Source organism: Dipodomys merriami, unplaced genomic scaffold (assembly GCF_024711535.1).
Source record: "Dipodomys merriami isolate MVZ:Mamm:240054 unplaced genomic scaffold, mDipMer1.0.p SCAF_221, whole genome shotgun sequence".
NCBI lineage: Eukaryota > Metazoa > Chordata > Mammalia > Rodentia > Heteromyidae > Dipodomys > Dipodomys merriami.
The window spans coordinates 70,461-80,756 of record NW_027203616.1 but is presented as its reverse complement, the minus strand read 5'-3'; the positions used below and the strand labels follow the sequence as shown (position 1 = coordinate 80,756).

Sequence of the window (10,296 nt, the reverse complement as noted above, 5' to 3'; positions counted from 1 at the left end):
TCCGATCCTTTGCCTAGATACATCCAGGCCCGAGGTTGGGTCGCCCTATTTTTTGTACATGACTTTCCACCATGTATGGCATGGGCAGCAGTTCAGTAAATGAACAACTTTACCTGGCTTAATACCGTGTTGTGTTCTCTTCATTGGTTGCCTAATGAAATTCAACTAATTAGTATGCTTTACACTTCAGAATTTCTCGTTCTGAATCCATGGATATTTCAGTGACACATGTGAGTTCAGTATCTAGAAAACACATGCATTAACTCATCATTTAACATTATAATTCTGCCAGGAATCTTTAATAACAGCTTAATTAACCATAACATCTATTTTCTTTATTTTCCTTTTTTTTTTTTTTGCTTAAAATAATAAGAGTTGTCGGGACAATATGAAAGGATCTCTGGTTTCATATTTTCTAATCACCCCGGGCTACAACCTGTGTGCTGCCAGCTCAGATGATGGTACTTTGAAATCCTAGAAAGTAGATGCACATCATAAGGGCCAATGGCTACAGGATTTCTCAGATTTTTTAAAAATGTAATTGTTACTAATTGTACAGTGAGGTTACCATTTCACAATTCATGTAATGTTTACATTTGTCTTGTAGACAAGGCCATCCTTTCCTGAGCTTTCTCCAGTTTCTGGGTTTTTTTGTGTGTTGAATGTTTTCGTTTTTGTGCCTGACCTTCTGCTTGAACTCAAGATTGGGTGCTGCCTCTGATTTTTTTTTGGGGGGGGGGTCCGTTCATGGGTCCTGCACTCTGTGCCTGGTCACTGTCCCTCGCTCTTCAGCTCAAAGCTAGTGCTCTATCACTTGAGTCACAGCACCACTTATGTTTTTTTCTTTTTGCTTATGACGTGCTGAGGAATTGAACAAAGGGCATCATGCATGCATGGCAAGCACTCTACCACTGAGCCATCTTCCCATCCCCTGCCTCTGACTTTTTTAAGCAAGGCTACTCTACCTCTGGAGCCCCAGCTCCATTTATGGTTGTTAGTTGTTAATTGGAAAGAAGAGTCTCACAGATTTTCTCACTCCAGTTGGCTTTGAACAGTGATCATCAGCCTCCTGAGTAGCTAGGATTAGGCCTGAGTCCCCAGTGTCCAGCTAATATAGAGTTGGTTTCATGCTTTCCTGGTTGTGTTACAACTTTCCTTACCTCTTGGCACTAATACTACATATTGCCTGGCTCAAATCTGAATTGGTGGAACATGCTTGTATTTGAGGAAGGCAGGAATAGGAAACTATAGGCCATAGGGAAATATAAGCTAAACAAATCATTCAGAATATCGCATAAAGACAAATAAGTTTACTGAAAGTTTACTGTGTCCTGTCTTTACTATTAATTCTGCATGGCCTGTGAATGATGTCATACATATCCAAATAGCCATTGGTAGAAATAAGATTTCTCATCCTGTCCTAAAAACAAAACAAAAACCAACCAAAAGTATTATGTATGAGCCCAGCAATTTCCTCTAATTAGAGACCAATCTGCCCTAGTTTATGAAAAAATGTCCTTTATTCAAGTGCTGCTACTTTTTCTAACCATAAATATAATGAAATCTGTAGTAGACTGTAGAATTGTATACCAGAGCTGTCATTTTAATTCACAAGAAATTCAGACATTTATATGGTTTTTTTTTTGTTTTTTTTTTTTTTTTTTTTTTTTTTGTCAGTTGTGGCGCTTGAATTCCGAGCCTGGGCACTGACTCTGAGACTCTCTGCTCAAGTTAGTTAGCACTGGGTCAATTGAGCCATGGAGCCACTTCAAGCTTTTGAGTTGTTAATTGTAGATAAGAGTCTTATGGGAACTTTTCTTCCTGGGCTGGCTTTGAACGCTATACTCAGGTCTCAGGCTCATGAGTAGCCGGGATTACACGCATGAGCCACTGGCACCTGGCTTCACATAGACTTTTTTTTTTATTGTGAAAATAACATACAGAGAAGTTACAATTAAATGGACACGTTATTGAATAAATTTCTTATCAAGCATTGTGCCCTGTCCTTTGTTTCCCCTTCCCATACCTTCTTATCTCCACCACACACCTCCTCAGCCCACCCCCACTTCTCACCCCTCCTGGCCAAAGTTGTAAAGTTCGTTTTTCAAAATATTGGCTTGTACATTTCATTGCTGCAATGGGTCCAACTGTATCCTTTTTTAAAAATATGTTTTTTCCTTCCCCTCCACAAATTATACCAACATCAAATACAGTGAAAGCAGTGGATGTACTGTGGGGAAGGGACATACAAAACAACAAAGAATTCATCTTATGAATATCTTTGAAACAATCGCAAGAAAAAAATATTTGAATCTTTCACTTGGGGTATATCTCATCCAACATCATCTTATCTGACCTTTTCTGCATGTCTCGGAAATATACTAGTTATTGCAAATAAGGGAAAACAAGGGACTTATGTTTCTTTGGGCCTGGATTACTTCACTTAATATAATTTTTTCCAAGTCTTTCCATTTCCTAACAAATGGGGCAATGTCATTCTTTCTGATAGAGGCATAGAATTCCATTGTGTATATAGACCACATTTCCCCTTATTCTTTCATCTACTAAGGGGCATCTGGGTTGGTTCCACATTTAGCTATGGTAAATAATGTTGTAATAAACATAGTTGTGCTGGTAGCTTTGGTATGGTCTTGTGATCATTTGGGTAAAACCCCAAAACTGGGATTGCTGGATCATAGGGGAGCTCTATGTGGTGTCTTTTGATGAACATCCGTAATACAAGTTTACAGACCCACCAACAATGCAGTAGGATTCCCTTGTGTCCATATCCGCTCCAGCATCTGTTGTTATTAGAGTTCTTGATTATAGCCATTCTATCTGGGGTGAGGTGGTACCTCAATGTTGTTTTGATTTGCATTTCTTTCATGGCCAGGGAGGTTGAGCATTTCTTCATATGTTTATTGGCCATCCTTCTTTCCTCTTCAGAGAAGTATGTCTTTAAGGCTTTAGCCCACTTATTTTTTGGGCAGTTGTTTCCTTGAGGGTTTGTTGTTGGGGGTTTTAATTTTTTGAGTTCCAGGCATATTTTAGATATGAGACCCTTGTCCGTTGTGTGGTTAGTGAAGATATTCTCCTAATCTGTGGTTGATCTATTGATCTTGCTAGCTATGCCCTTTGCCATGCAGAAGCTCTGCAATTTCATGCAATCCTATTTGTCTAACCTTTCTTTGATTCATTGTGTTTCTGGATGTCTTAAGAAAGTTTCGGCGTGTGCCAAGGAGACCTAGGTAGTCTCTTATTCACGGACTCCACTCCTAAACTACTCACGGTGATTCAAACCTTTGGCAAAGCAGCAGGGTATAAAATTAACCCTCAAAAATCAATGGCTTTTCTGTATTCCAACAATGAGAAAAGCGTAGCTGAAATTAGGATAGCAACTCCATTTGTAATAGCACCACAAAAAATACCTGGGAATTAAGTTAACCAAAGATGTAAAGGACCTCTATGGTGAAAACTTTAAAAACCTGTTAATGGAAATCAAAACAATGTAAAAATGGAAAAACCTCCCATTCTCCTGAATTGGAAGGATCAACATCATGAAAATGGCAATACTTCCCACGACTATCTATAACTTCAAAGTGGTACCAATCAATATTCCAACCTCATTCTTCAGGGAAATAGATGAAGTAATCCAAAAATTCATATGGAACATAAAAGACCTCAAATAGCAAAAATTATCCTTAACGGAAAGAACAGTGCTGGAGGAATATCAATACCAAATTTCAAACTCTACTACAAAGCCATAGTAATCCAAACAGCTTGGTACTGGCAAAAGAACAGACCGCAGGACCAATGGAATAGAACTGAAATCCCCGAAATGAACCTACAGACATATAGCCATTTAAACTTCGATAAGGTAGCTTAAAAAAGAATGGAAGAAAGACAGCCTCTTTAGTAAATGGTGCTGCCAAAATTAGGTTACTACTTGTAGAAAAATAAAGCTAGACCCTTATATATCACCCTGCACCACAATCAACTCCAAATGGATCAAAGACCTTGGAGTCAAAGCAGACACTCAGTCATTTTATAATGATGAACTGCTTAGTGTCTCTGGCTCACATATATAATCCAAGCTATAGTTAGGAATAAAGGTATGAGAAACAAACACTGAGTGTGTGTTTTTCATGATGCTTTGCATTGGCATGATTTAATATTGTTTGTTTCTTATAATACAATGCTCTTATTTTTATTTTTACCTAGGTGGGGAAGATAGGTGCTAGCCAGTGTTGAACCTTCTTTGGTTGAGAGGGAGCCATGTGGAAGTTGTTGCCTTGTATGGCATGTAACTGAAATCCTCCTGCTTTCACCTCCCCATGGACCAGGGTGATAGAAGTATTCCATCATGCACAGCCAGGGGTTGGGGATCATTGCAGGTAAAACTTCACTGGTCTTGAAATGATGTCCCCACTAGCTGGCTTTAGAGGCATATGCCTTCAAAACCTTGTTGTAATCCGTTTCACTTTAAAGTAGTGTTTGTACATACTTAGAGATAAAATGGTAACACATTACATGTTTAATATATAGAATAGTCAATATAATTAGCAAGTTTATCTCCTAAAACATTGCAGCTAATGTATTTTGGTAACTTCCTGACTCTGTGAGTCACTTTTTCGAATATACCATAAACATGAATACATTAATAATGTGCACTAGAAGATTGGATGTTGATAGATATAGACAAGTTAGACTATGTGTAGTAAATATATATTTATCTATTGCTGCTCTGAAGAACATTATCACATATTCACCATAACAATACCACCATATATTCACCATGACAATAATTTTCCTGCAGTGTAGAAATTTTCATTTCATAATCTGCCATCTTTTAATCTTTTTACATTCTCATAAGTATGCATTTTTCTTGTTTCTTGAAATTATTAAGATGGAATTTAAAAAATCGTAGAGTCTCCTAAAATTAGCTCATTTTGTTTGGTTTTGTGTTGCTAAATGATTAAAACCAAGGTTTCCTGAAAGTTATGCTAGCAGACTATATGACTAAATTGTATTGTAATTACATCTTATTATTGTATTTTGATATAGGATTTTGCTGTTGCTGTTTTATGATATAGTGTCTTGAAGCCGAACTGAAACTTGCAATCCCACTGCCTCCATTAACAATGCTATATCACCAGGTTATGGAGGCTCATAATTATAACTCCAGCTAATCAGGAGGTTGCTACTTGACATTTAGCCTGAGCAGGAAATTTTATGAGTCTCTCCTCTCTAGTTCACTAAAAAAAAGCTTGCAGCTGAACTGTAGTACAATTGGTAGAGCAACATGGTCAAGGGAAAGAAGCGTGGGATTGTCATATAGCCCCCGAGTTCAAGCCCTAAGACACAAATATGCACAGACACACATTCATACACACACACACACACACACACACACACACACACACACACACACACACACACACACATACTCCCACACACTTGTACACGCACAAATTACCAGGCAAAGTTGTACCGTAAATACTTATTCAGAGATTGGACAACAGTCTACTTATTTGTGAAGGTTTTTCCTTGATTATTTTGATGGAGGAAGATAGTTCATGGGACACAGACGACAAAACTTTAGTGAGGAATACTTTATAAATGACTAGCTTATAAAAAGAACAGGAGCACGGTTTTTATCTTTAAATCTTACATTCCTTCAACTATACTATTTTAAAAAAATAATCATTGAATTATGAGACAATGCACCTCTTCCCTTCTCCCCTTCCCCTCTGTCATAAAATATGACAAAAGATTCAAAAATACTCTTTTATCTTACAAGAATGTACACCTGTAAAAATGTCTGTCTATATGTGTAATAATACATGTGTTTTCCAATACTTGTTTGATTTTCCCACCGCTAAGAACTTGCCTTTTTTTCCAGATGAAAGCACACTGGGGCTTCAAAGGCAAGCAAGATTAGGAAACAAAAACCTAATAATGTCTTAGGAAGTTGATTTCAAAAATAGATGCAAGAAGCACATGACAGGCCGAGGGGACCCTGAGAGGCAAAATGATTTGTGCAGGATGAGAGGAATAGTGACAAATAAGGCCTGGATCTGACCTAGGAAGGGCTCTTTGAGGCTGAGACATGCCTGTATCTAGGCCTAGCTGAGACTATTGGGATTTGACAATGTCCACATGTGTATAAAGTGATGTGGGAGGGGAGATTTCAGCCTCCAGTTTGTCTTTGGGATGGTCTTATGTGAGCAAGCAGCTTAGATCCTTGGGCTCTGAGATATGACACTACCTCACTCACAATGGAATAGAATATAGAACTCTGAGAGCCACGCAACTGTAACCTACAGTTAGCTCAAGCCAGCTCACTTGGCCTGTGGCTCAGGAACAAGAAAGATGTTCCTGTACTGTTTTCAAAGTCAAGAGACTCAGGTCTCAAGCATGGGAGGTGTGAGTGCCTCACTGTATGCTGCAGACATTCGATCAGTGCCCAACCACGAATCCAATGTCTCAGGACTTTTTATAAGAAGAAACCAAGGAAATCACAAGGAAATTCAGGCCAGGTATAATTATGACAGAAAACCTATTTAATCTCATCCTAGCCCACACTAGAAACTTCTTATGTGCTTTTGTATGTGTAGACAGAAAATATTTGCTGTGCACTTTTCAATCCACTCTACTACAATTACTCAGTTTGAAGTCTACTCTCATTTCCATGTTTCATAGATCCATTCTTTTTTACCACCTCAGTGTGACAATGAGTCCATCCAAACCCTGAATGTGCCTTATAATATATGGAGCCTGGACTCAGGCTTTCTGGAAATTCTGGTAATGGACCTTGTCCCTGCCTACCAGAAAGCTGATCCTTTCTATGTGAGAAACTTCCTCGACCACTACACAGAGTGTATGACAATGGAGCAGTTGCTGGATATTCTGAAAGTGAGTGTTCTTGGGCTGGGAAGGTGGCTCAGTGATAGAGAGCTTGCCTTGTATGCATGAGGACCTGGGTTCGATTCCTGACCACCACATAAGCAGAAAACAAGCCAGAAGTGGTGCTGTGGCTCAAGTGGTAGAGTGCTAGCATTGAGCTGAAGAGCTGAGGGACAGGGCCCTGGCCCAGAGTTCAAGCCCTGACAAACAAAAAAAGTGAGTGTTCCTAAGCCAGGCACCAGTAACTCACACCTGTAATCCTAGATACTCAGGAGACAGAGATCTGTGGTTCACGGTTCAAGGTCAGCCCTGGGAGGAAAGTCCATGATACTCCTCTCCAATAAAACACTAGAAAACCAGAAGTGGTGCTGTGGCTCAAGCGGTAGAGTGCTCCCTTTGAGCTGAAGGGCTGATGGATAGCACCCAAGCCCAGAATTCAAGCCCCATGACAAACAAAAAAAAGTTAGTGTTCCTCCTTCAAACCCAGGGCTGATGAGACCCCCTGGCAGAATAATGGAATACTAGGTATATCTCTGAGACAGTTTCACTGGGGTCTTGTCAAAGGAGCTTGGCTTGAGACAAAGAAGTGCAGTCCTTGTCTAATTCCTTAGGACTGGGCTGCCAGAATATTTCATGTGCCTCATATGCTAGTGGAGCCTTAGTAATTTGCTTGCTGAGAGACTAGGATTTAAGGAAGGAGCAAGTGGCACCCAACGTCCACGCTCACCTAGGAAATCACTATCTTTGAGACCTTTGAAGGAATATAGACAGAAGAAAGGAGGCAACTTTTACTTTAATTGGGGGCTTGAGTGCTGTCCCATTTCTAACACACTACCAATTTAGCCCCAGGTCCAATTCTGGCCTTTGGCTGGTTAACTGAAGATAAGTATATTTAGATTTTTACAAACCAGACTGGGTTCAAACTGTGATTCACATATCTCACCCTCCGGATTAGTAGGATTAGAGGCATGAGCCATTGTGCATTTATTTGGACAGATGCACATAAGCATCTTCACAGAATTACCATGAAGTTGTATAGACATATCTCCAATTTTGTCTGTCATGTTTACATTACCATGTGGGACTTAGCGAGTCCTATGTGTGTCCTGTTAGTTCAGAAAAGGAGAAGCATAGAGTTAACTTCTTTCTCTTCTCCCATTGGTACAGATCCTTCTACCATAACTGGGAAGAAGATGAACAAGTGAAGAAGTAAGTGGACGCTGGCACAAAGAGTTCTATCCTTGAAAATTTGGTATCTTTGAGGTTTCTGAATCAAACTCAACTTTCTTCTTTGCACACCAGTTGTGATTTTCACAGGGGGTTGAGGCTTGGCACTTAAGTGGATAGCAGATTACACAGTTGTGGTTGTGGTTGTGCTTTTGGAATCTCATGGATGACAGGGAGGGCTGTGTGTAGCAAGTCAGATCCAGTGGGGAAACAAATTTCTCTTCCTATTACAGGGAGAATTTTAGAGGATTATATTTGAGAAATTACTAGAAGTGGGTTGTGAGGAGCATCCTGCTTGCAGGAGTCTCTTTCCACTTCCCAAAAATCAATTTGCACACAGTCTTGTTTGTTTCATCTTCCCTATGTGGATGGACTTCTACCCTGATGATTTCTATGAGCCCAAGAACAATGACACCCTGAAAGAACTTACACAGAATGTCAAGCTCAACATGGCCTCTTCAGACCTGCTCTTCTGCTTACATATTTTTCTGGACCAGCTGGAGAAACCCATGAGACAAAGAAAAAGAGGAAGAAGTCCTTGTTTAGATGCCTCAGAGCTTGTGAGTAGGGATGGAACCTGAGTCTCTAGGGATGTGCCTGATTGGCCAAGAGCCCTTAGTACTCCCCAGCTTGGCAAAATTTCCTTTTATGGATATTCTTTGCCAGGTAATGTCTGTTCTCCTTTTGAAAGAACTTGGAAGTAGACACTCATTAGAAAAAGCCTACCTCCTCATCAGTGTTCAGTCCCAACTCAAATCCTACTGCTTCTCCCATTGGATCCTCTTGGAAGTTTAGTGACACCTTAACTACAAGGGTCTACTCAAAGACTCCTGTACCTATTTTCATTCTCAGGTTTGCATCACCGTAGAGAAGCTTCTGCAGAACTCCAGATAAAGAACCCATCAGTGATGTCGTCTATGGTGACTGATGGAGATTGCAAGCCATTGCTGATCTCCAGAAATCCTGTGAAGGTAGAGGGTATTTTTCAATTTGTAGAAAGGCCAAAGTAGGTTTTGAGTCCTGTGGACATCCCACTGATTCTGAACCCCACATGTGATGCAGGTGTATCTACACATACCACCAAGGAAGACGATACAGAATGTCTTCCATTGATGTTCACAATCCAGGTAGATCAGCTCTAAATCAGTCAAAAAATAAAAACACTTCTTGATATGATGGTTAAATGTGTGCTAATGGAAAATGACCCCAGTCTATGTTTAGGAAAACCAATAAGTGAGGTCCAAAATCTAGATTCATTTGAGGAAAGGGAACCTTTCCTCACAGAATACCAAGACCAATCTCTCCTCTTGCAAGGGATCCAATTTCCAGTTGATAAATTAGAATCTGTCCCTCCTGGACTCAGGAAGAAAATCCTGTCTTTAATGAGGAAGTAGATCCCTTTGAAGACTCTGAGGCAGAATTTCTGCCTGAAGGCAACTTAGAGGCCAATCTAGATTTTGAGATTCCTTCTCCCCTTCCTAAGAAAATCCTTATTTTTCTTTTTTTTTTCTGATTTTTGTAAAAGGTTCATTGTATTTATTTTTCTAACTTTATTAAAATGCCAATGTTTTTGACATATTCTAGAATTCATGAATCCTAAATATATTTCTTTTTAAACCTGCAAACTGAAGAATCGTGCATACCTGTTCTGGAGCGGGGGAAGCAGAGTGACAGGGGGCTGTAGAAGAGAGCCTACTGGATATAATGGGAGCTGTTAAATGCAAAAAGAGTGACTAGGAAGCCAGGCCATGCCTGTATGGGGTGATAAGGTGGCTACAAAAGGTCTAGGACATAGCAGATCAGATATCCTAGAAAGCTATTCTGTAAATTGGGACAAATACCACAATACTTACAGTGTTAAGTGGGACTCTCTTCCAATAATGAGTTCAAATCTGTATACATTTTCATTGCATTCATTTGCGTTGAGCAAATATGGAAGGAAAATTTGACTCCAATATTATAAAAAGTCTACTTTGGGCTGAAAATATTTGACAAAATATATAGGAGATATGTATACTGGAAAGTAAAAGCCATCATCAATAGAAGAAAGAAGGCTTTCATAGATGAACAAACACAAAATCAAAAAAAAATTTCCACAATTAAATCAGTTATATGTAAATACATGTTATATTCTTTATGTTATATATAGTATATTATATTATA

At 39.4% G+C, this 10,296-nt stretch overlaps 1 protein-coding gene across 1 annotated transcript; it reads left to right on the top strand.

Annotated features, from left to right (window-relative positions):
* Positions 1-6,477: 6,477 nt before the first annotated feature.
* Positions 6,478-9,332, top strand: LOC138835000 (ral guanine nucleotide dissociation stimulator-like). Its single transcript, XM_070033738.1, has 4 exons — positions 6,478-6,539; positions 8,074-8,115; positions 8,474-8,693; positions 8,986-9,332. The coding sequence occupies exons 3-4, from the start codon at positions 8,496-8,498 to the stop codon at positions 9,025-9,027; spliced, it is 240 nt and encodes a 79-aa protein (XP_069889839.1). The 5' UTR covers positions 6,478-6,539; positions 8,074-8,115; positions 8,474-8,495; the 3' UTR covers positions 9,028-9,332.
* The last annotated feature ends 964 nt before the right edge of the window (positions 9,333-10,296 follow it).

What these genes read in the sequence shown, in the direction of transcription:
- LOC138835000 (XM_070033738.1), top strand. Translation starts at nt 8,496, where the DNA reads ATGTGGATGGACTTCTACCCTGATGATTTCTATGAGCCCAAGAACAAT. An exon ending in GTTTAGATGCCTCAGAGCTT is followed by an intron (nt 8,694 to 8,985) that starts GTGAGTAGGGAT and finishes TTTCATTCTCAG; the next exon opens with GTTTGCATCACCGTAGAGAA.